The sequence below is a fragment of the Mytilus trossulus genome, unplaced genomic scaffold (genome assembly GCF_036588685.1).
Source record: "Mytilus trossulus isolate FHL-02 unplaced genomic scaffold, PNRI_Mtr1.1.1.hap1 h1tg000234l__unscaffolded, whole genome shotgun sequence".
Classification (NCBI taxonomy): Eukaryota; Metazoa; Mollusca; class Bivalvia; order Mytilida; family Mytilidae; genus Mytilus; species Mytilus trossulus.
The window spans coordinates 140,249-168,143 of record NW_026963315.1 but is presented as its reverse complement, the minus strand read 5'-3'; the positions used below and the strand labels follow the sequence as shown (position 1 = coordinate 168,143).

At 31.5% G+C, this 27,895-nt stretch overlaps 1 protein-coding gene across 1 annotated transcript; it reads left to right on the top strand.

Annotated features, from left to right (window-relative positions):
* The first annotated feature begins 11 nt into the window (after positions 1-11).
* LOC134701309 (neural cell adhesion molecule 2-like) lies at positions 12-27,433 on the top strand. The gene is made up of 15 exons (XM_063562444.1): positions 12-53; positions 4,621-4,686; positions 5,547-5,885; positions 6,226-6,504; positions 8,490-8,759; positions 12,164-12,439; positions 15,961-16,290; positions 17,513-17,806; positions 18,334-18,441; positions 19,175-19,202; positions 19,974-20,005; positions 22,265-22,444; positions 23,661-23,810; positions 26,413-26,441; positions 27,137-27,433. The coding sequence occupies exons 2-15, from the start codon at positions 4,632-4,634 to the stop codon at positions 27,362-27,364; spliced, it is 2,598 nt and encodes an 865-aa protein (XP_063418514.1). The 5' UTR covers positions 12-53; positions 4,621-4,631; the 3' UTR covers positions 27,365-27,433.
* Positions 27,434-27,895: the final 462 nt, after the last annotated feature.

Here is a 27,895-nt window from a genome sequence, read left to right as displayed (position 1 = left end):
AGTTTGCGGAAATTATTTCAACACAATATGTTTTTGTCATAATTCATATGAAGGTAGGACTTTGCATCTGTTTTTTTGGGGGGAAACTATTAAATCATTGTGTAGTGTATGTTTCAATTGAATCTGCACCAACAACTTTATAAAATAATATTATATGGTACAACCGTGTGTATTCGTTCACTTTGTATTTTTTTTGGTTATGAATAAGGCTGGTTTATTTCGTACCATACAGCTTGTGTTTGACTTGCATAACTGATACAATTGGATATAATTATGTGTATCAATCAAAGATATCGATTGTTTAATAATTGCATTTTAAACTGTGGACAACAATTAATTACATAAAGGAAATTGTATAAGATTAGTATATATTTAAAAACTAGTTGTCTAATGATATGTTTGCAGTTTACCTTAAAAGCTGTGTCTGTCGTTAATTATTTTGCTCATTTGAGAAACGGTGTTGTATTACATATTGTAACTGATATACAATGTTTTCATGGCATCGTACTAACCTCTGGATCCTTTCCTTTTTATACATGATTTTAAAGTATTTTGTAATTTTCTGTTGTATAGTCCATGTAGTCCTCTATTCAAGGGATGTATGATCTGTGTTGTCAATTCCTAATTTGACTACTATTATTGATGTCTGAATGTGTATAATGATACAGAAAAGCCGTTTTTGTATGAAATAAGCGGACCCCCCCCCCCTTTTCCCTCAAACAAAAAGATACCCTCGCCAAAAAAAGACAAAGCACACAACTTATACCAATTAAGCATACGAGGATATTCCTATTTTTGTTATCATTTACCTATATTGTACAATAACCTTCCATTCATTTATGTCATGTTATATCCTCCTACTTTTAAACTCAATATACCCGATTCTATGATGGTTCGGACCATTCTCGTGTCAAATAATATAACTTCCACCTAAAACTGTCCGAAATATATTCATCGTTCTCATCCCTATTTGTATTAAATTTTCTAATACACTATGGTAGTTTAGAAACGATTTTCGGATATTGATGGAAATTAAAGTATTATAAAAGACTTTAATGCTAAATATGCACCTGGACACTGTTCATGTTTGCAAACAAAATTAACTCATATATACAATGGAGTTGTTCAATTCAAAATATCATGACATGAGAAAGTTTTGTTTATTTAGCGCTGGAGCTAAGATGTATGTTTATATATTTATTTAGGAATTAAGTCACAAAACAATGCCAACGAATATGTCAATAAGATAAGTACGCATAACCAATACTGTCCCTATCAAGCATAAAACGGTTTACGAAAAAACTTGAATGTGTCTTATTGTGATTCACAATATGAACAATAGTACAAAATTGTTCTAATTCTCATGATTCCCGTTATAATTGATAACTTCACGTTTAAACAACAACTCAACTAAGTATGTGAGCATATTTTTTATAAAAAATCATGGATGAGTTGCCTTCATAATGATTCGTTTCACTTCAAATAAAAAGAAAATATCAAAATTGCGTAACTCCCGTAAAATTGTCTTATCATATTATGGGTAAGATATGATCGCAAAAATTCAATCGGTATCTACTCATAGTTCAATGGAGTGACGAATTCATGTATAGTACTATCACCGTGTCCCGTAAAAGTTGCACAGCGAGGACATAACATAACCATGATGGCTGCATTCAACAGTAGAAGTGCAATGAAATTGCATGCAATATACATGCAGCGGTGTGTTTGAACTTACAAACATACATTTTGTAAAAAAACAAGTGTTTTAGGAAGATCGAGGTTCTAATGAAATAAACTAGAATGTTTATCCATCACCATGATCTAGCATAACGCAGCATTATTCATACTTGACAAAAGTATCAAGCATCTCAAATATTGTCACATCTGCTGCATTACCACACATCTTCTCAAAAACACGAAAGCTCCCGAATGAAACAAAACATGTATAATTCCTCAATTTGCGGGAAAAACTAGATCACCCTAGAGTAACGGTGAAATAAACTGTACGTCAACGGGCAATTTAGAACATTTTTCAAATGAAAGTATTATATTAATAAAACAATGAATTATTTTGGTGACATTGTTTGTAGGAATAAACAAGACAAACAAAATGCAAAACGTTATAGACCATATATAATCGTATTGATTGAGTTAAATTGTATTCGCAAGTTCCATAATATACCCTTAAATTAACGTTATATTTGAACATTTTTTTTTCCTCAGGAGGAACATACGATTTTAGTAAAATGAATAACAAAAGCCGTAAGAGCTATATTTAATCTGTGCGGAGCACTTACATATTATATTAATTCTTTTTTAAGCTTAACACTCTTTGATTTCAGCAGTTTTTTCAATAAAAATAGAGGCAAAAGATACCAAAGGAATGTTAAACTCATAATTCGAAAATGAACTGAAATTAAAAAAGTATCCCACCCAAAAAAAAACTTGAAGTGATATCAGCATGATCAGGTGCTCTTGAATGATGAGCAGATCTAATTAAATTTTTTTTAAACTTAAAACGCATACATACAGTGGAGATCACTTCTAGTCTCTCATCAAATCTGTCAGAATTTATCAGGAGAACTGTTCTAGGACAGTATGTAGAACTGTCATTCTCACACCTTTTAAACAGTTCTAGCAATAACAGTTCTAACATAGAACTGATTAAGACAGTTCAACCTAGAAAAGATCCCTACGACTAGAACAATGCTACGACTACAAAAGTTATACGACTAGAACAGTGCTACGGCTACAAAAGAGGAACGAAGGATACCAGAGGGACAGTCAAACTCATAAATCGAAAATAAACTGACAACGCCATGACTAAAAATGAAAAAGACAAACAGACAAACAATAGTACACATGACACAACATAGAAAACTGAAGAATAAGCAAACGAGCCCCTACAAAAAGTTGGGGTGACAGTCCTACGACTAGAACAGTGCTACTGCTACAACAGTTCTAGGACAAGAACACTTCTATCCATAGGACACGTTTAAGAACTCTGTTTCTTAAATATAAATAATATGTCAAAAGAATATAATATATATTAAAAAACTCTTATCAAAGCACTGTTTTAATTCTGACAGGTTTTGTCAGTTCTATGATTAGAACAGTTTTAGACAGTTCTTTTGACAGTTCTACGGTTAGAACTGATTTTGTCGGCTCTGCTGATAGTTCTACGGTTAGAACTGATTTGTTCTGCTGACATTTCTTCTACAAGAACTGATTTGTACAGTTCTACCTAGAACATTTCTAGACAGTTACATACCCTAGAACTGATCCTGACTGTTCTACATAGAACTGATTTGATAAGAAAGGATAGAACTGTTCTAGGTAGAACTGTTCTATGACATATAAGAACAGATCTATGACAGATTATCCTGACAGTTCTGATCAGAGGTTAGAAGTGATATCCACTGTACCATTTCAACTTGTCATGCTTTGTAAGGATGTAGCATCCCAGTTCGTCCGATTTACAGCAATATTGAATTGGCAAACCACTGGACGTTGTTAAGCAACCAACATCCAATCAATATATTTGGAAAACGGGAGACAATTTGCGTTGCAAGTGTGTAATAACCGAATCAAATTAGTAATCGCAAATATACATATCAGTAAGGTTTAGATACTTCGCTTGTCGCAAATTATGTCCTTTTTGACGGGTAATTTTCAGAATAGTAAGTAGCATTCACCCATCTACACAAGTAATGTGAAAGAACCGAAAGGGAAATTCAAACTCATATATCGGAAATAAACTGACAACGCCATGGCTTAAAATACAACAGTCAAACAACAGTACACAAAACACAACTTAGAAAACTAAAAATTGAGCACCTAGAATCCACCAACAACTAGCGGTGATCTCAGGTGCTCCTAAACGATACGCTGATCCTGCGGCATCCGGCATGCCGATCATGTTAGTTAAGGTCCGTAATAAGTCTAATTCTGTAGGTCACATTTGGTTAAAAGAAGATTGAATTGTAGATATGATAATTGAAACATAGACGCTATCATCTGTGAAATGGATATAACATAACGATAAACTAATTTGTGATGGAGTCCGTAAAATTTATGGAGGGAAGATTTCAACTGCACCATTTGGAACTGTTGGTTTAATAGATTCCTTGTGAGCAACAACCCTCTATCAAGGAATTATTGTTATGAAACACAATCCCTTAAATATCGTATCAACTGGAAAACATATACTCCGTTTGCAGGCGCTGCTGGAATGTTGCTTCAAAGAAACGGAAAATTCGCAATGGGGCAGCTGAAATCATTTCTTTTGTATACTGTTTTGATGGAGACTGAACAGTACTTGATAAGTTGCTGTAATGAGCGAATATGCTTTTTGTACTACAGGAAAATATCTTACGGATAAACCAATCTCGAAACAAACATCAACAGTTTTGTGTTCGATCATTGTAGTTGCTGATATAAATATCGTCTTTCACAATGAAATTCACTAATCTTTGAACATAAACGGTAAAATTAAGAGAACACATTTCATAAAGTTGTGCTATTGTATGCATGTTTTTCTTTCAATAGTAATGTTTTTTTTTTATTGTGTATACTTCTTAATTTTATCCACTCATATCAAAATATAAACTAACTTTTCAGTGAGAAAAACGATGTCTTTGCGTTTACTTTGCAATATTTCAAGCTTTCTTGAAATCTTTATTTTATGTAAGTAGAGATATAAGTTGAAATATAAATTAATTGAGTTTGTTCAATGCTGAGTTTTAAACCAAACCTTTGATTGGTTTTTATTATACTTAACATTTTTGAATGTTAGAACTCTATAATGTCAATGATGTTAGCATTCTTTTTAAAATATATCAATTTTAAATGACAGCAACACATATAATTAACTAGTTCATCTAGTTTAAAACGTCATACAGTCAATCTTTTGCAACGTTTACATTCATGTATTACACTTTGTATTACACTTTGTCGATGAAAAAGCGAATGTTGCCTTTCGTTTGAAAAAAGTAAAACAACAAAAATACCGAACTTCAATGAATATTCAAAAGGAAAGTACTTATCAAAAAGCAAAATCAAACGCTCAAACACGTCAAAAAAATTGAACACACCTGTCATATTCCTGATTCGGTTCAGTCAATCTCATATGAAGTACAAACAAATGGATAAAGTCTGGTTTTATGTCGAAATTAGGGTTCAGCAGTCCATATTGTGTTTTAACCGTTATCAATATATTTAAACAAACAAAACAACTTTATCAACAAAGAAAACAAAATGGCATAAAAACACTTTATGAACAAGTCCACCAGCAATAACAAAGTTACCAAAAATTACAATAGCACAATGACACGCCTAACGGATATTACAAAAATGAACTAGATCATAAAAGTTAATAATGTACAAACGTTAATAAAAAGACGATTATAACAACCTATAAGTACGTTTCCTTTGTGAATGATTTCTAAATGTTAAAACATGGTGCATATTGTGCTAGTGCATTATTCCATGTATAAGACGATGTTGGTTTTTTTATGGCTTGCTGGTTGTTTTTATTTTTATTTTAGGTGCAACTCATAGCATCGACACGCACAACATTTTTATTTCAAATGGCGATTCCGTAATTTTGAAATGTGACGTTTTACCTAACAGTAAATCAACATGGGACAAAGAAAATCCACGTGCTAATAAAACGTATAAAGAAGTTATTCCGCAGGCCGATGGCAAATATATCAATCCTAAAATCCCTAATAAGAATAGACTAGAAATTGTAGGGAATATAAGTAAAGGTGATTATAATCTTCAAATACAGAACGTGTCATCAAGCGATGAAGGAACTTACAAATGTTCGCAAAAGGTAAATGGAACCATAGTGCGGGAGCACCACGTGACATTACAGATTGAAGGTAAGCATGTCAAATGCTTTATATCTTAAAAGGTTATTTGTAACCAGATAAATGAATCATATACCACGCGATTGTCAGCATTTAAAGCATGTGTGTACTTCTATATAACAATCCCGATGCTTTAGTTTTAGCAAAGTAATATACATTTATAAAATACATTTTGAAGTTTATTGTATTGCAATATTTCTAATTCACAATATTCTGTTCATTCGTCGTTTAAGAGCTTGAAACATTGCATTGACACTATTACATTAGTAACTCAACAGAAACGTTATGGACGATCATCGAAGTACAAATATTCAGATGATAAAAATACTTATTGCCAGTTTTTGTTTTGCAGTAAAACCAAAGAATGTTGAAGTTCTTCATTCGGAAAACGGGTTCATAGATGTAGAAGAGGGCAAGTTTTTAAATCTAACATGCAGTGTACAAAGCGGAATTCCACCGGAAACAATTACCTGGTTTAATAGGTCCTCACCAGTGAAAAGTGGCGGGCCAGGAAATCTAACAATTAGTTTTATAACCCAAAAAAATCATCATAACAACCAGTTTTCGTGTAAAGTTGAAGCAGATTCCCTGTTGATTCCGATTTATAAAAATATCACGATTGATATAAAATGTGAGTATAATATCATTGAATTATCGTGGAGGAATTAAAATTTCTGGATACAAAATAAGCTTTCGTTTCGACATGTGTCACCTTTTCGTAGGAATTAAACAATGACATCTAATATAAATACTTTTAAGTACACATGAATAATCATATACCCATCTCTTCGGTTTAATTACGGGATGTCTATCTGTTTGTAGAAGCAAACAGTCACTGACATAATTAATTATGAGGCTTAAATAATAACCCTTTTTTCAATAACATATACGCGTAAAGTTGCCTTGTCCTGACTAGCATCATGCCCCTTTCAAATCCTAGCTAGAACACACTCTGTAAATTCATATATATATTAAAACAGATATTTATTATAAAGACACTGACACACACCAATATTTAAACTTCCATTCCTGCCATCCAGCGCATACAAAAAGAAACATACCCTACTGTCTAGCCAGGAAAATATGCAGTTTTGAGAATGAAGTATTAAGGGATAAACGATTGCAAGAACTCGATATATTTCTTGTTGCACAACAATATCCTTTAAACCTAATCAAAAGAGGTATTGAAATGGCTAAGCAAATCTCTAATGAACAACTACGGGCAAAAATTGAAAAATCCACCGAAAATGATAAGTTACCCTTTGTTGTCACAAACAATCCTCATAACCAGAATATCATTTCTGTAGCGAGGAGAAATTTAGCAATTCTTGGTCAAGATTCAAAATTAAGTACCCTTTCTAACCAAGAAACGCTGGTACAAGGCAAACGGCAACCTAAGAACTTAAAAAGTTTATTGACCCGTGCCAAGTTCGACCCAACCGAAAGGAAAAAGCAATTCTAGGTGTCGAAATACAAAGATTCTCGTTGTTGTACATTTGCATACATATATATCGGAAGCGAACTTAAGAAAATTTGATTTACTGCATTGAATGCTGCGACTACAATAAACTTACATTGGACTAACCGGTAATAGTAAAGTAGAACACGCGTTCATCGACAACACATTCAACAGCAGCAATAAAGAAATATCCCTCTTAGTGAACATTTAGATCGTTGTGGTAGAAGGCTTTTAAAATTTGCCCGTTCTATAAAATTAATGTAGAATGTGACATTAGAAGATCCACAAAGGAACAATATGTTAGAACCAAATTCAAGCCAAAACTAAATGCGAATTAGGCTTTCAATAGCGTTACAATTGGCTTTCCATATTTTACTTTAGAACGCTTATCTCTCTTTTGTAATTGATTTATGACATTATGTACTTAATTACCGTCTCATAGTTACAATTATTCGCCTTTCACCTGCAGATTGGTGTGAAACATGAAAGTACTTGTGAATATTAAATAATATATACATTATCCGGAAATATTGGACTTTTTTATTTATATATACATATATGTATATATGTATGTGTGTAATAAAAACTGCAAGTTACTCCTTGTCTATTTTATTTCTTATGATTAAAAAATATCAGGGGTTAGAAAATGTCTGAAGTGTTAGAAAAAAAACCTAATAATGCCTAAGTAGATCTGATTCTTTACCTTCTCCCCTACAAGGGCTAAGGCGTAAGATTTGTTATAAAGAGCCTTGTGAATCAACCTCATATTGTTAGAGCAGGTCGAATTATTCACATCCTCCCCGAGCGGGATAGCAAGGTAGACTAAGGAGTTGTTGTTTGATTTTCAATAAATATAAAATATATAGGTTCCCGTGGGGCTTTTTTAAAAACAATGACCAAAACCTATTCCAAATTGTCAGCTATTAAAGATTCCGACCAATCACAACAATTTTAGATGCTAAAGGGCTCAAAATGAATTACTTTGAGTTAGTTTGGATGCTATATTTAATTGCTATAAATTAATCTAAAGTTGACTTCTTTATGTTTTCTCAAAATTTCTGTGTATAGGGTTAACATTCTGCAATACATGCGCAAACAAATTCAAACAGTTGTTTTCTGTCCAATAAAAAAGATATGAAACGATGTTTTATTTACAGATAAGCCATATGTGAAGTTCATAGATTCAAATCCTATCATAGTGACGGAAAATAATAATCTGACACTATTATGCTCTTCTGATGGAAATCCTATGGTCAATGAAATGCAAATTTTAAATCAAGTAAACAACCAAGTCTTAACTCGTTGTCTTCAGTCAACATGTAGTTTCACTATTTCAAAAATCAAACGAAAGGACGCTGGAATATACATATGCAATGCCGAAAATACTTTTGGAATAACGGAAACAGTCGTCAAAGTCAATATAACGTGTAAGTAAATTTAATGAGATATTTATATTAGACAGGGTCATAAAGTAGCTTACAGCTTCCTCAAGTGTTGTATATCTGATAAGATATAAGTCATATGAGGCAAGTGAATTTAGTGAGATAGGACCACTATATGTATTTTTATTTCTTCAGTTTACTCCATAAGGCTTTGCATTGTCGCAACACACCATCTATGGACCCTAGCTGCATGTTTTGTTTTGTGAATTTACCTACTTTGGCCGTTATTTCAAGAAAACTAGTGCTATTCCCGTAAGGAATGTGTTATGAATAAACCTAGGATGGGTTAATATCACCATAACCTAACTATTTACTATTTCCAGCTTATCGTTACATTGTTAAACGGAAACCGTTTTCTCAATGTTGTGATTTTACCTTTTTTCTTTTAAATTCAAAGCAGTACAAAGTAAATACTTTTGTCCTGATTTCTGTGGTTTAGTATTTTTCACAGAATTATTCTTATTCTGCTTTCTTGTAAAGTGTACTTAACTTGGATATGATTTTTTCCACATTTGATTACCCTCAATCTTTATATCAGTTTGTATCTTGTAACTTGTGTGTCACTTTAAGAAAAAACAATCTTCTTATTAAAATGTTAGAAATAATTTGCTAGTTTTACAACATTTTTTTTTTACAATACCAAAATGAAGACTGCTGATCTTCATTAATTAGTTTTACTTCAACTTCATAATTTTGTCTGATACATTTTTTACTTAACATATAAAAAAGAAGATGTGGTATGATTGCCAATGAGACAACTGTCCACAAAAGACCAAAATGACACAGACATTAACAGCTATAGGTCATCGTACGGCCTTCAACAATGAGCAAAGCCCATACCGCATAGTCATCTATAAAAGGCCCCGATAAGACAATGTAAAACAATTCAAACGAGAAAACTAACGGCCTTATTTATAAATAAAAAAAAGACGAAAAAAAAATATGTAACACATAAACAAACGACACCACTGAATTACAGGCTCCTGACTTGGAACAGGCACATACATAAAAAATGTGGCGGGGTTAAACATGCATTCCAAAATCGATACTTTCTTCTTTTACAAAAGTAAATAGTCATATGGATTTTGTTTTATCCTTACACTAGTTAAGTGAGATCTTTTTACATTTATTTAATTATTTTTACCTTATCATTAAGACAAACCCGTTTCTCATCGATCAACATCACCAATGGAGAGTTGTAATTAAAGGGAGTTGTGGTAATTTGTAAAGAGATAGCTGGCTGTATAACAAATGTTGTAATACTGCAACTAGTTGTGTTTATTTCCCATGAAATAATGTATTGCTGCATGTAAATTGATAGGTGTTATCAACTTTAACAATTAAACTAGTATACAGGCGGGTTTAAAAATATTTTTGATTTGAGCGTCACTGATGAGTCTTTTAACGTTAGTCGTTTGTGTTTTCTCTTATTTTTGAGATATTGAGATAAGACGTGGCACGGTACTTGTCTATCCCAAATTCATGTATTTGGTTTTCATGTTATATTTGTTATTCTCGTGATGTTTTGTCTGATGATTGGTCAGTTTCTGTGTGTGTTGCGTTTCGGTGTTGTGTCGTTGTTCTCCTCTTATATTTAATGCGTTTCGCTCGGTTTTGGTTTGTTACCCCGATTTTGTTTTTTGTCCATGGATTTATGAGTTTTGAACAGCGGTATACTACTGTTGCCTTTATTTATGTAGACGAAACACCGTCTGGCGTACTAAATTATAATCCTGGTACCTTTGATAACTATTTACATCTTTGTGTGAAGTTACTTTTGAGGAACCAGACATTATTGTTTAAAACAGTCTCTGTTTCGTATAATGGTCAATCATTGTCATAGTCTGTGATGGATAGTTGCTTTATTGCCAATGTTACTACACTTTCAATTTTTATTTAGAAATGGTATTGCCAAAATGAAAAATTGAATAGTTTTTAAAGCATGCAGATTTACGTATAAGAGACCAAAATGACACAGACATTAACAACTATAGGTCACCGTACGGCCTTCATCAATGAGCAAAGCCCATACCGCATAGTCAGCTATAAAAGGCCCCGATAAGACAATGTAAAACAATTCAAACGAGAAAACTAACGGCCTTATTTATAAATAAAAAAAAGACGAAAAAAAAATATGTAACACATAAACAAACGACAACCACTGAATCACAGGCTCCTGACTTGGAACAGGCACATACATAAAAAATGTGGCGGAGTTAAACATGCATTCCAAAATCGATACTTTCTTCTTTTACAAAAGTAAATAGTCATATGGATTTTGTTTTATCCTTACACTAGTTAAGTGAGATCTTTTTACATTTATTTAATGATTTTACATTATCATTAAGACAAACCCGTTTCTCATCGATCAACATCACCAATGGAGAGTTGTAATTAAAGGGAGTTGTGGTAATTTGTAAAGAGATAGCTGGCTGTATAAAAATTGTTGTAATACTGCAACTAGTTGTGTTTATTTTCTAAATATAGTAACATAGCTATATTTTTTATAATGTTAATTTCACCACGCAACTCTTTCTCCACAATCAGGGGTTCATTACGGGATAGAAATAAGTTTCTTAACCGACTGAATTGATTTCCTGATGAACAAATGGATATGTCAAGTATTACATGTTAATACCACTTGTTTTGGCCTATAAATGTTTTTTTATGAAATGCAAGACTTACTTTGAAGACATACATAGTGAATAGGTACTAAAATGTACGCAGGATATGTGTTATGCGAACTATGTATCTATTATTATTATCTTTTACATTTTGTATTTGTTTTGATTATTAATAGTTACAATTTGTATTTTACATGTTATATGCCTTAATATTAAATATTTCAAAACAAACGTAAATAAATTTATAAACTGTATTGCGCTTTCGTATGAGTTTCAATTGACTATTGTCCAGATATTCAGTGTGTGACTACATACAATTTAGAACGGAACATACAATTCTAAAGCACAAAGCACAGTTATAATTATAATGGTGTTCCATGTAATTTTATTACTCCCCATGAAATAATGTATTGCTGCATGTAAATTGATAGGTTATATCAACTTTAACAATTAAACTAGTATACAGGCTTACATCTTTGTGTGAAGTTACTTTTGAGGAACCAGACATCATTGTTTAAAACAGTCTCAGTTTCGTATAATGGTCAATCATTTTCATGGTCTGTGATGGATAGTTGCTTTATTGCCAATAATGTTACTAACATTTATCAATTTTTATTTAGAAAAGTCATTGCCAAAATGAAAAATTGTATAGTTTTTAAAGCATGCAGATTTACGTATATCATGCATTTTATTCAGGTTTAAACCCATTATCAGTGTTTAAATTTTAAATTTCTTATAGAACGAAATATCTGTTGAATTTTCTAGACCCACCTTCAGTAACTGTTACACAACATATAGGACGGCTAGCGTTGCAGTGCAATCCAGATGGCAATCCGCCTACATACACCTTTCATTTGTGGAAACATCGGTCGAAATTTGGAGAAACCATTAGAAAGCTCAATTATAGTAGACATCTTAATTTTCCGACCAGTGAAAGAAACTATCACAAAAATGGAGTCTACATCTGCAGTGTTGAAAATGGCATTGAAGATATCAACGGATTGTCAGTTCAGTCAGGACAAACAATTGTGCAACTTACAGGTAAGTAATTCAGATAGAAATACCTATTTTGTTCTTATATGACTCATTTGACCTTCATAAACACATATATAGGTCATTAAAAAAACAACCTTCAAAAGTATGTTACATTGTATTTGGTTTGTTTAAGTCAAAAACCATGAACATTTATCAAAATGTGTTAAAACACTTGCATATGTTAGATATGCATTTTTTGTGATACATTATATACAGTTTCGATATGAAATGTTATAAAAACATCCCTAATGTTTTCTTAAACCCTTTGATATAGCCAGAGTCAACTGTTATTTTTTTACTATTAATCCTTTCAGACCTGTAATAGGACTATTATTCATATCATCTGTTATTAGGATTTATCACTTTTTATTGCATTTTGATACATACAAACATTTTGTAATGATTTGGGAGGTGTATGTTGGTTTTTAAGTCAATGGTATAACCAAAAGACAAATCGGTTGGACAAGAGTTGTCTCTCTCAAGATTTCAACATTTGCAATAGTTTCTCCACTAGCAATGTTACCTGTAAGCATGTTATGCAAACTAAAACAAACATTTATGTTGAAAATTTTGTGAAAAAATCTTAAAAGTAAGTAAAAGCTATATCATAAATGAAAATAGTGTCTATGGTGTACACTTATAAAAATATTTTTTTGAAAACATTTCCCGAACTTTGAATTATGAAATATATTGGTTAAAGAAACATGCACCAGTAACAGCATATATAATAGGGGAATGGAGCACTTATTTCGTAACCAAATCTTTAAATACACCTTAAATAATTGGTGTTACCATTTTGATAAAATAACACCATTGAACAGTTTAGTAACACCACTGCATATATCATGACAATCAGCATTGTCTTGTGTTACTTTCATGTTTAACAAGCGAAACATCATATTATTTATGAAACACAATACCTATTTAACAATGTTTGAACACTATCATGTAATACATGTACACAGTTTTCACAAACTGATATATGCTGGTAACACCAATGACACTATTTAGTAACACGATTGACATTTTTAGTAATGAATTTTATGTTATATAATTTGAAATTTTTTAGCCTAAGAAGTATTTGTTCATCTTTTTCTTTTGCTCGGTGTTCTTGGTTTGTGTTCTATACTTAATAAAAGTAACATTTAAAATGAAAGGTCAGTGGTGTTACTATATAAAAATGAGACATTTCTTTTATTTTTATTCATAAATGAAAGTGTTTTTAGGTCGTATACGAAGGAGTTGTATATTATTATCTTTTAATCTTATACATTTTACATATATTCAGTTTAAGTGTATTTTTTAGTCTTTACAATGGCCATAATTAGGACAGCCAACATTTTTACGACAATGTATTCTGAATAAGTCGTAATTTAAACATAAACAACAAATTGAAACAGTTGTATTTTTTAAATTGGTAACACCATTGCCACGATTTTATCAAAGGATGACCTAAAATTGTAAAATTATAAGGAACTCATCCTTTTCCCATTGCATATTTTTGAATATCGTTGCTACCATACTATATATAGAATAGAGGGACACATTTAAATGTTTTAAACAATGACATCATTTTTCAAAATATTACCTCGTCGAAATTTGCACTTTTTTTATAATGACCAACATGCATGTGTATTTTATGTTTAAATGACAATTTAACTTTAACTCATGTTATGTCATTGGTTTTCCGACTGTATGTACTCAACGATGTTAAAACTTGTGTCAGTTGTTTTTCATTGAATCTGTGTAAAAATCAACAGGTTTCAATAAAGCCTGAATCAGAGTCAAATAGTTATATGAACGCAAGGAATTGTGGACATACTAAACATGTGCACTTGAATATTAAAATGCTCTGGACATAATCTATTACAACGTACTCCATCAACAAGCAACCGCTCAGACAGATTTTACATGCAGTAAAGGAAGTGGCCTTTAACAATCAATCAGTGGACAAATTCTAAAAATATCATGTCAGTATTTTTTTAGCTTGTTGTGTAAGATTATAAGTTTATACATGTACTATAGTTTATAAAACAGGGACCAAGGCATGTATGATCGATGGATTGTTGGTTGCTTTATCCCAAACAAATAGTTCATGTATGTTTAGGATCAACAATTCATATGTAGAAGGTTGATTTTACTTTGTTGAATGTCATTAAACTTCTTACTTTGACTGATCCCACATTTCGGTGCTAGGATATATCATATTTAAAAAAATTGACATTTGATACAGGAATATATGGGAAAACAAAACATAATCAGATCATTATAGATAGAAAGTTGCCTTCTTACCGTCGACTTGAACGATATGAATGTATTCTTATCAAATTATAAAACAAAACGTCAATGACATGATATCTATCAGTTTATCGATTGACTGACAGCTGTGTGTGTCAAAAAAATTACAAAACTATTTGCACGATCTTGATGATAAAGCTTAGTTCTTTTTCTAGATATTGAATTGCACCTACGCTTTTAGTTTCATTTTAATTTACAGTTACTGATTTGACTTGTTTTGTTATATTTTTTAAATGTAAGTATACTGTAAACCCAGGAAAATTCGAATTGAAATTAAACAAAAACGAAGCAGATTCGATAGTTCTTACACTATTTAAAATCCAAATGAGATATGTCATTTCTGTAAGAATTTTAGCCAATTTTAACTTAATAATCGCGGATTAGTCTGATATAATTAACAAAGTTCCCAAGGTGTAGACTGATCATAACCTTATAAGCTATCGTATCAGATTTTTGATTTGTCAGATGAGATAAAAAAAAAAGACCTGATAGAACGAAAAAGTTAAATTACGGAACATTTTTTTTGTTCAAAAATTTAGTTTAAAAATTATAACATCATGAACATTAACCATTTAAATCTTAAATATGAAATACCTTTTTAAATAACAATTGTAACTCAATAACGGATACAGATAACTCATCTGGATTGGAAATACAGACACGATTACTAAAACATTTCTTTTTCTTATTGTTAATATATTATAGGGAATTTAAAACTGCATTATGTTTCTGATCTTAGCACTTCATATTACATAAGTAAAAACACTTATTTTCGTCAAACATATGATACACTGTCACGATACAATTTTAAAAAAAGTGGTCTGGTGAGATAAATATTATTTATATAATTGTATCGTAAAAGGACATAAATTAGCTGTCAAATTCACGATCTCTGATTTGATCGAACAACTAATACATGTACTTTATTTATAAAATACTAACACGTATATTTGTATATATTACAACAATTCCAAAGAGTAATAAAACCATCCATGAGCTCCCTATAATATATCAGTATTAAGTGTTTTGTTTCAGTCTACGAAATGGTTACTCCTAGTTCTTTGTTGTTTATGTCTTCATCATTCTATTCAGTAGATTATGTGTATTGCTGTTTATTTAAACTGTAAAATTTCAGAAAAAAATAAATGTACTACTAGTTGCAGCTTTCGTTTTCAGTTATATGTTTGATCTAACTATTTCATATTTACACAGTTTATTATATATTTCAGACAAACCCATCTTTGTATCCCAGAATTCAAAAACTCAATATGGACGATTTGGACACTATGTTGACATTACTGTATATGTGTACAGTTTTCCAGAACTAACAAGTGTAAATGTTGTAAGAAATGACACATGCTTTGTTAACAAAAATAATCTTGTTTATATTGAAAATTCAACCTTAATTGATACATTATTCAACACGGAATTTCGAATAATTGGAACAACAATTAGGCTTCATCGATATAATCTTACAAAAGATGACTTCACTTTTTATCAATTTAACGTTACGAACAAAATTGGTCACGCAATACATGCAGTTGAACTTACTGCAGCTGGTAAGTATAAATATACACCTGTATTCTTTTACAATTATAGAAAAAAATTTCAATGTTAACAAACAACTTATGTTATAAGTATGATCTTTTTAAATGTCTGAACCATTAGTGCAATTAGTATTGATTTCTAAAACATCTTGGCTTTAGGAAAGATTTTGACTTCCTGTTCTGTTTATCACATTGTTGCATGTACTTCACTGTAGAGTGCAACCCTATTTGGTAAAGTATAAGACTGCATAACTTAATGTAAGCAAGCTAAGTTTGGTTGAAGACCTTGCATTGAGTTCGATCATTCTTTCATATGGTATTAAATTAGTTCTATAAACTAGTTTAATTTTATCCATTGGGGATGGTTTTATTTGGTTATCTATATAAAACAGTTTTTTGGGGTTTTTTTTTTTGTTTTATTTTTGTTGTTTTATTTTGTTGTTGTTGTTGTTTTATTTTGTTGTTGTTGTTGTTTTTCAAGATTTCTATGTTTTTCGCAATGTATCTAAAACGGTCCTTTTCAAGTGCAATGATCGAGATTTGAAAGGGTCCTAGTTTCAGTTTAACCTCAATCGGATATCTCTATTAGTTGATAGTTACTAAATACACTTGACATACTTGCCACTGGACGTGATTATACAAATCAATGAGATCAATATAATTGTTCACATTATGTTTTGGTTTTCTGTTTTAGTTTTTTTTCCAAGTCGCAAAGATACACACACATTGTACTTACTGTTCACGAAACAATTTGTGCCAAATTAACAATTTATTAAAGGTGTTAAGATATGTTAAAGCGAGTTGATTCGACGAAAATTAAAAAAAAATATAAATGTGTGATTTTAGATTATTCGTCAGTTATATCTGTTTAAGTTCAAAGTGATGTATATATGTATCGGACAAAGCGGCGTAACTCTATAATTTTTAAAACTACATGTTTCATTACAGGTCCTTATAGAAACAAAGGGAAATTAAAAAGAAGAAAAAAAGATGCCTTTATCATATGCTAAATAAAAGGAAATGAATGATCCATACGTATTTAAGAGGCAGAATGCTAATTACTACATGTACCACTATTTTGTTTAATCTTAAATTGTTCTACATGTACCTTTAAAATGAGATTGGAATGTTTATATACAAGATCAATAATAATTATTGAATGTTTTTTGTTTGCGCTAGTATGATTGTGTGTATGTGTTGTTAATGTTGTAGTCGTTGTTTTCCTTTTTTTCAGATAAACCAGAAAAACCAAATATTAAGGAAGTCATTCCTGGCATAGAAAATCTCAAGGTTAGCTGGACAAGTACATTTAACGGTGGCAAGGAACAACAGTTTATATTGGAGTATAAAACAGTGGAAGATTCCAAATGGAATAAAGTTTCCCCAATAAATGAAACTTTTGATAACTGCTGTCATCACGTTATAGAAAACCTTGTTGCAAGTACAGATTACATGGTACGCATTCATGCGACGAACGAGCTAGGAGATAGCAAATTTACAGATATAAAAAGAGTAAAAACGGTAGCAGGTATTTAAAAGCTATTTCTAAATTGAAAGTTTAATGTTTAACAGTTAAATTTTCTAAGACGACTAAATTTGAATATTGGCATGCTAAGTGCACAGAGTCAATACAGTTTGTAGCATAATGAACGTTAATATTCATATTAAAAGAGCACTATATGTTAGTAATTTTGAATATTTAGAACATTAAAAGACATAGCGTGCAGCTCTATTATGCAACTTACAGAGTACCTCTATCAATAAAAACAATAACAAAATTTTGTCAATTGGTTAAATTTGATAAATGTTTCATCATACTTATAATTTGAGAATAGGAATTTTGATATAGTGGGGTAAAAAAACAACATGTTAACAAACTATAAAATCGGGTTATTGTCTCTTTTACACATTCACCATTTCCATTTTCAATTTTATTTATAAAACAAACTGTTGGAAAGGGATTGACAAAGTAACAGATACACAGATAGGACATTGAATGGTATACATACATCCCTACAGAAAATTGTATACTAACTAAGTTGAATTTATTTATAGTAAACACAGACCAAAGTGGTATTACTTCAACGATTATCGGGTTGATACTTGGGATTGTCGTCGTAGTTACAGTCTTGACACTGTCTTTATTCTTATATCTGAAAAGAGGTAAATTGATCAAGTTAAAGATATGAATCAGAAAACCTTTAGTAGAAGGAGAAAAACAAAAGTAGAATTTTAATGTGAAATTTTTAAATAAGTTATATTGCTCATGCTCAATGGGTAAAATTTATGAAGCTTTAGCTAGTTCATTGTGTGCTTGCAATGGTGATAATGATGTCGAAATTAGATTTATATAGGTGATCATATTCTGGTGTCATTGATTACTATCGCAATAATTTTTGAATATGAAGAATTCAAAAAGAATGACATCAGAAGTTACAGAAACATTATAAAACCCTACTTTATAAAGAAAAATCTTCTATGAATTAATATGAAACTTGAATAAATCAAATGTGTATAATCTATAGACACTGAAACGTCCCGATGCTTCTGGCTGTTCCCGCAGTAATAAGAAACGTCGAATTTTACTAAATATCAAATTAGTGTGACGGTTTCTATTTTGTTTATATATTATATCAGCTAAAACATTTTAATCATTTACGTATTGAGCTTTAGGAATTCTAACCTTTATATATGCATGTTGGTCATGTTTGTCGTGGTGACACATTTAAACTTAAAAATAGTTTTATAGAATGAAGCGTGATTTTTTCTTTCTTCTCTTTTTTCTTGATGTACATCATGAGTGTTTAAATATATATATATATAACTGTATAATGTATCCATATGCGTGTCAAAGGTTCTTAAGCAACATCAATCATATAATTTTTTTTTATTTCAGGTTATTTTATCAAGACAAAGTTTCCAAGGTACTTTTCAATCTATTTTATTTTTATTTTTCGCATTCTTCATGTTCTATGATTAAGTAAGTTTTAGCAAGTCCTTCGTAAATAAATGAGAGATCGGCTGTTAAAAACTTCTTACCAATATAAATGAAGGTAAGGTGTGGTTAAAATATTAACGAGGACATCAACTGTTAGGGTGTTCTAGTCATAGATTCAAACAACATAATTTTAAAATGAATGGACGAACGAGGGGTTTCATTTGTTAAGAATTGTTTGTCATGTGGCATAGTTACATGACTGTATATTTACTTAAAAAATAGGGTTTGTGTGCACGAACTGTATCTGACTCTGTAAAATTTTAATCTACTTAATATTCAATGGGCAGCATTACATTTTATGACAGAAAAATCTGAATAAAATCGCCAGAGTTTGCAAAATATTGAATACATTCAGCTCCTATCAACAAACTTTTAATAAATCAGTTTTGAAAATTGGTAGAAATCAAACTAACGGTTCTTCCACATACAGGATAGTCCTTACACTACATTGAATGTGAATAAATTATTGAGACGATCTATCTCATGCAAATTTGATTAGCATTCTCTTATTACACTTTATTTCTACCATTTTAAAATGATTCGTGAACGTTTTACTATCTTTCATTGTTGCAAGACAGGATCATTTGTAAAACTAACATTAACAGAATTATATGATAATATGTGTTATTTTAAAAAATGTTAAGCATTGAAAACAATAATGGTAAAGTACTGACCATTTAACTATTACGTTTTGTAGTCAGTCTAGCATTCAGGATGACGAACTTCAAGGTACATATTACTAAGTTATATAGTGTGTTCTCAAATGCTAATTATTAATTAAATATTTATCTATTACTTACCTGACTAGTTAACTTATGCCAGAGAATTTCCTAAATAAGTATGTTTTTTTTTATGTTTTTGTTAATTTCATTTGCACATGCAGGTTATATATGTGTTTTTTTTTTTAATTTATGTGAAAGTATTCATATCCGTTCCATTCCTGGAGAATATATGATTTTAAATAGTGACGGAAGAGGCGGAAGATGCCAATGTATGTATGCATGTACGTACATAAATCAATCCGTTTACGGAGCATCCCTCGAGAGCTGCGATGTGGAATCGGTGTACACTCCCTATCGGGATTAATGGAGATTTATCACTAACGTATTTACAATGTTCAATATGTACTAGGAGAATCCCCACCCCAACAGCAGGGAGTGTTAGGACACCTGGAAGAATCTCTAATTATGATGGAGGAAGCCGAAGTACTCGGAGAGAACAACCGGGCTGCTCGGCGGAAATAGACAAAAGAAGAGATATCAGCTGATTGATCTCCAGGTCAAAGTTGGGTGCAACATTGATTCACCGAGGCCCCAAAAGTACCCCTTCTAGTTTAAACTCTGGTCTGGGTACCAGCGATATATGTGAGAGGTTGAAAATCACCCTTTTGATGTACTGATATTTTAGCACCCCTAGTGAAATCGAACTCGGGGATCTTCATCACTGTAGCCATCGATCTTAACCACTAGACCACGAGTTTGCAGTTGATGAAAAACTGACGCTATGCATAAAGAAACGAATATGAGGAAAAAACAAACAAACAACCTTCAAGACACAACACATTAAACCATTATTAAAAGTCTAAGTAACGTGAGCTTATCCGAACACCGGTAGTGATATAAGGCGCTCCGGGAGAGTACTCATACCATGGTCCATATATGTGACATCAATCAAGTTGTCGATTTTGAACACATTGGGTGATAAGTCTTATTTTTTGAACGAGTGTTGTCATATTCTGTTTATATTCTCGTGCAAATTTGAGAGACCATATAATAAAGAATAAATGACTTTTGTTTACTGATATGAAAATTATTTGGAAAGCATTATTCTAGACTCGGGCGATTTGTTATATACCAAATTTTACTTCAAATTCACGTCAAAGAAGTTACTTGTCGATCTGTTATTTACCCAAATGCAAAAAACATTTGCAATCTGCTATGAATAAAACGGTATTTAAATGAATTTTTTTTATATTTTTTATAAATTTGCTTTGTGATAAGATTTCTAACGTTCTCAATAAAATTAACGGTACCAATTTTCTTGCACCAGATGCGCATTTCGACAATACATGTCTCTTCAGTGATCCTCGTGGCCAAAATATTTGAAATCCAAAGCTAATATAAAAGATGAAGAGCTATAATCCAAAAGGTCCAAAAAGTAATGCCAAATTCGTGAAAGGAATCAGAGCTTTGCATGAGGGAGATACATTCCTTAATTTATAATAATTTCTAATATTTTGAAACAGCAAATTTTAATAACACAAAAAAATCCGTATTTTCATGCCAGTACTGACGTACTGGCTACTGGGCTGGTGATACCCTCGGGGACTAATAGTCCACCAGGAGAGGCATCGACCCAGTGGTAGTAATAAAATTAACGGTACCAATTTTCTTGCACCAGATGCGCATTTCGACAATACATGTCTCTTCAGTGATGCTCGTGGCCAAAATATTTGAAATCCAATGCTTAAATAAAAGATGAAGAGCTATAATCCAAAAGGTCCAAAAAGTATAGCCAAATCCGTGAAAGGAATCAGAGCTTTGCATGAGGGAGATACATTCCTTAATTTATAATAATTTCTAATATTTTGAAACAGCAAATTTTAATAACACAAAACAATCCGTATTTTCATGCCAGTACTGAAGTACTGGCTGCTGGGCTGGTGATACCCTCGGGGACTAATAGTCCACCAGCAGAGGCATCGACCCAGTGGTAGTAAAAAAATTAACGGTACCAATTTTCTTGCACCAGATGCGCATTGCGACAATATATGTCTCTTCAGTGATGCTCGTGGCCAAAATATTTGAAATCCAAAGCTTAAATAAAAGATGAAGAGCTATAATCCAAAAGGTCCAAAAAGTATAGCCAAATCCTCAACTTGTTTACACAATTGGGGTAAACTATGGAAAAATGAAGAACATGAGCGATCTAAAGAAAAAAACAGTCATATTCAAATGTGGATAAATATATGTTTTTTCCTTTCATTAGATGAAATGGCTGTTGAAAATTACATTTACCAGTCGCAAGGAAATACATTAGAAAACCGCAATCAACAAGTTCAATCTGACAAACAAAGAAGTGCCAATCGACAAAAAACTCCACTGCTTCAGGGCAGTATTGAATCTCCGTATCAAAATCATTTTACAGCTAATTCATTAAAAAATGAAGGTGAGTTATAAAGTTTTCAGTGAAAGTCGTAAGGATTTTAAAAATAATGTCATGTTCCAACTGCCAAGACATTAACCGGTTATATTCCAACACTGTTTTTCGTTTTGTCAATAATCTTATAAAGTTGTTGTTTTCATGAATTATAATGTTAATTTTAAGAAAACATTTGCAATGAGGTTTGTTTTATAGCATTTTCACTGTCTTTTTTTTATTCATGCTTGAGACATCTTCCATCTACAAAAAGAATTATAATACTTCCCTTTAACAGCATATGCCTAAAGTAAATTTTAAGAGGTACGACGAAATATTTCTCATTTCTCTTATTAACAAGTTGATATGTCGTAATGCCAATGTGGGCTTAACTGATACTATGTGTTATTTACAATTTGTACATATTTTCATTGATCTTACTGCCTGATATTTATTAAAATGATGGAAACGGGAACTCGGAAGTATAAGGCAATGAAGTCACGTATCAGTGCAGCAACGTCTTTTGTTATGTCAACCCGCGTTAGTTTATCAATGAAATGCACGCGTCTTCATTCATACAACCGAACAACTATCACTACGTTTCGTATGCCTAAAATTGGTTTCAGTTCTTTATTAATTTTATTCCGTATTCATATAAAAAAAAAAACATTTTGCTTATACAAACTGACGATCAAGAGAATAATGGCATATTGACTTCATCAGTGGGTTCGCTGGATATTCTTGCTGATAAAGTCAGTATACAAAAATGCCATAATTTTATATAGAGTGTAACACCAAGGTCAAAATATTTCACTGGTTCTAAAGTATTTGTGTTCTCAGAATTTTGACGTCTTAAACTAAAACAAATACTAGTATGTTGCTTAAATCCGTTGCACTTTTGTTTCAAAGTAAGCGAAAAGTAAGCTATACGTTATGTCCTTTTGTTGATCAGATGGAGATGGGGAATGTGTCAAATGGGACAACAACCCGACAAAAGATATGAAAACAGCCGCCAAAAGCCACCACTGGGTCTTCAACACAGCGTGAAAATCACGTATATATGAAAGGAACTAACAACCTCGTGTGCTTCTATCTTGGTACATTTTTTTTAATTCAATCAAATCCGAAAAAATAGATTTCTAGAATGTGATTAAGTAAAATGTTATATTCATAAAACGTAAATTATTATTATGATACTTTCATACATCCCCTCTCACGGTAAAGGTTTATGTTTGGATTTTTTCAGCTAGTCTAGCAGTTGAGAATAACCTTTATCATTCTCAAACTAGTGGCAATTTGTTGCGAAGAATGCATCATTGTGATAAATCTAGTGTTAACTTTTGCAGAAATGCAAGTAGAGATAACATGTTACAAAATATGCCTTCACATTCTAACGGTAAATGGCTTATTCTCACTTAGTGACTTAAACATTAAGGGTTGTGATTATTTATATTATTCATAGTTACACAACAAAATATCTTATCAACATACGTTGAGAATTTCGGTAACATACAAAAAAGAGACTAACAAATAAATAAGATTATTCATTTAGACATATCTAACTTTAAAAGGAACTCAAATTGGTGATGCTTAAATGAAAAAGATCAAAATTGCGGCAAAAGAGGGTCGAAAGATACCAGAGGGACATTTAAACTCAAAGATCGAAAATCAACTGACAACGCCATGGTTAAAAAAGAAAAAAGACAAACAGACAAATAATAGTATACAATACACAACAAAGAAAACTTAATACTGCGCAACACGAACCCCACAAAAAAAGGGGGTGGATCTCAGATGCTCCGAAAGGGTAAGCAGATTCTTCTCCACATGTGGCACCCGTTGTGTTGCTTATGTTATTTCAAACCCGATTAATATTCTCATTCGGTAGGTCATGTTCATAAAAAGGGAACGGGATTGTAGTTACGACATAAAGAACATATCCGATAGCATCTGTGAAATGGATATTCCTTAACGGTCAACCAACTCGTGATGGCGTCCATAAAATTTACGAAGGGATGATTTCAACTTCACTATTTGGAACTATTGGTTAATAGTTTCCTTGTGAGCATGATTGATAGGAAATACAACCAATGTAATATCGTATTAATTGTTAGATATATACTCCGAGTCAAAATATACCAAAAAGCCATTCAATCTTCTGAGTCGAAAATAAAGGGAAACGCCATAGAAAAGAGAGAAGGAGACCAAAAGAAACACTACTAGAAAAAAGAAAAGAAACACTACAGAAAACATAATATAACAAAGGAAACTAACTAGCCAACACGAAGTCCACTAATAACTGTAGTTTGATGGTAAAAAGTAAAATTACAAAAATACCGAACTCCGAGAAAAATTCAAAAACAAAAAGTCCGTAATCAAATGGCAAAATCAAAGGTAGATTAAACTTGGTTTTGTAGCTGCCAAACAATTAAAAGTAAAATTGAGAATGGAAATGGGAACACTTATAACAGATTTTAAATGTATGTTTTAACGTTGTTTTCTATCAGTCTCTTGTCTTTAGAATGGAGATAATAGTATTGTATTTTAAGCTTCGATGGCGTCGCCAGTAATATTATTTTGCGACCGTCGAATCACCAATTGATGCCGTCGGAGCAATACAGTTATCTCCTAATCATATAGTCTTAAACAGTCGATAGTTGTCTCTGAGTAACTAGGTACAAGTAAATAATTTACTTGAAGTTCTCATAATGATGTGTGAGCCTCCTCATGTTTTATAGTGTGATTTCTTGGCCTATTGTATAGTGATTACCATACCAAATACAAGTATTTCATGCGTATTTGATTATTTTATAAGCTAGGACTGTATATTTTGATTATTTGATTACCTTGTTAACTGATTAATGATTATGTGATTATATTGGCAAAACATTCTTGATTATGTGATTACTTGGACGCCTCATATGTTAACATTTTTGGTATGGCAAAGAGAGAATAACTCATCTTTGAATATCAGATCGCCCTTTTTGTTTTATATACTTGTTTACATTTGACATATACATTTACGTGATATATAACAAAGGTTATGTTTGATCAAATAGCTTTAATTCATCTAAATCAAAGTGCAATTTTATATTATATTACAGGACATGGTATTTCTCGGAATGTTACCGTTGTTAAAAGATAAAAATTGTAATTGTAGTCATTAAGATAAAGATTCTGATTGTTTTTAAATTTTATCATCTAATTCGTTTGTTGTTTTTGATTTTGGCCACTCTTTAGTCATAAATAAATAACCTTTGTTCTGAAACATGATGACATACTTGTTATGTTTGTCTTGAAAATTCAAACAAGAATATACAAAATTCAGAGCTACATATTCTAGCAATCAAAAACCTATGCTATCATGGAAGAATATATTTAATAATAACATGTTGTTTTCAATTATAGCATGTACATATCTGATCAAATGTTTTAAGATTAATTGTATTTAACTGAATTATCAAATTATTTTTCGAAACCAAATAATTTCCTTTTCTTTAATTCATATGAGCGAAATCGAAAATTTTACAATATGTCAAAGGTGCAGTTTAACCATCCTACCAGAAAAAGATAACTTTAAAATAGCTTTGAATATACATCACTATGATGATGATGATGATGATGATGATGATGATGATGATGATGATGATGATGATGATGATGATGATGATGATGATGATGATGATGATGATGATGATGATGATGATGATGATGATGATGATGATGATGATGATGATGATGATGATGATGATGATGATGATGATGATGATGATGATGATGATGATGATGATGATGATGATGATGATGATGATGATGATGATGATGATGATGATGATGATGATGATGATGATGATGATGATGATCTACGCAAACAGCGTGCTAATCAATTTATATATTACACGTTTATTGACAATTTGATTTTGTGAAAGGCCAGGTAATCACGAATTTTAAATTATTTTTTGTATATCAATAAACAGATGAGTGTGGTTTAATTCCAGAAAGGACCTTCAAAATAGCACATGAGCAGGTATGAATTATTTGATCAAAAACGTGTTGTGAAAAAAAACAAAAGATTACTGGACGTTGGGCTTTCACAATTTGCCTTTATCAATTATGCCTATTACTTTAAAGGTATCGTCAAGCTAATAGTTTCAAATAAACTCTTAGTTGTCTTTCCACATTTTAACTGTGTCATTGATAGAAAAACAAACGTACAAAGTTACTAGTATTGTTTTCGAACATCTAAACTTAGAATATTTGATACCAAGTTTGTCAATTTGTAATACGAACCAATAATGATTTTCTAAAATAGATAAGAAAAACAACCTAAGCAAACATGGATTTTATATCATTCTATTACCTTTTCTATGATACAATTTTCTAGTAAACGTTATTTTCATTATTTGAGTGAAATCAATAAGTGAAGGCAATATGAATGTCTTGAAAAACCTTACATACAAGGGTATTGGACATACTAAAGCATATTTATGTTATACATGTTTGTTGGTTCATTCATTTGAATTGCTGCAGGTGTTTTTTTTTATCGAGGCCTTTGAGAGGATTATAAGGCATATGTTTTGTTCAATGTTGAAAGCATTACGGTAGTGTGACCATTACTTTTATTGGTTGCATACAAACACCCAATTTGGATTCTGTTGGATAGTCGCTTAAGGCAATAATTGCAAAAGCCACATTATAAAATGTCATTTATTTGTTCACTAGTACAATGGAGCTTTACATTACGTAGAGGTAGTTGTTGATCCATTGGATCCGACCAAGGAGGTACGTATTCATGGAACTAATGACAGGACCATTTATGCCGACATTGAAACAGGAGTAGTTGGTGTACCACTAAACGAAATTGATAGAGACGATGACGATACAGACGAAGATGATGATGATGACTTTATGTATATTGATGGGATAATTGACTATACAAAAAAGTCTTGAAAAGTCTTATCTCCTCTACATATCCAGGTCGAAATTAGTCAAACACTGTTGGTTAGTTTTGTGAATGCTTGAGAGGAAAATAATGATATTGTTTAAAAATTTGAGTTCTTTGAATAAAAGATTGAAATGTGGTTACATTGAATTATTTACGAAGACAATTCTTTACATCAACATAAGCATATCAAACCAATTCAAAAACAGTACAACCTAAAAGTCAAGGTGTATTACGATGATAAGTCATGCCTAGCGCGTATTTAATCCATGCATGTTATTTATTTGATAAAGAAGCTTTAAAAGTCTTTTCAATTTCAACATTCTCTTTGCTTCAACTAATAAGCATTGAATGGTTTAGCATACCCCAAATTCCGTTGGAATCTTTAATCATGCAGCCAAAATAGCAATCCCAATAGTATTTGACACTATTATAATCCATGTACTATAAGCGACTACAATTTTAAATTGCCTTTTTTAGTTCTTATCCGATTTAAACCTTAATCAATATCCGTAACATACACCATTGCATGAATAATG

What these genes read in the sequence shown, in the direction of transcription:
- LOC134701309 (XM_063562444.1), top strand. Translation starts at nt 4,632, where the DNA reads ATGTCTTTGCGTTTACTTTGCAATATTTCAAGCTTTCTTGAAATCTTT. An exon ending in AACAATTGTGCAACTTACAG is followed by an intron (nt 12,440 to 15,960) that starts GTAAGTAATTCA and finishes TATATATTTCAG; the next exon opens with ACAAACCCATCTTTGTATCC. An exon ending in TAATTCATTAAAAAATGAAG is followed by an intron (nt 22,445 to 23,660) that starts GTGAGTTATAAA and finishes GGATTTTTTCAG; the next exon opens with CTAGTCTAGCAGTTGAGAAT.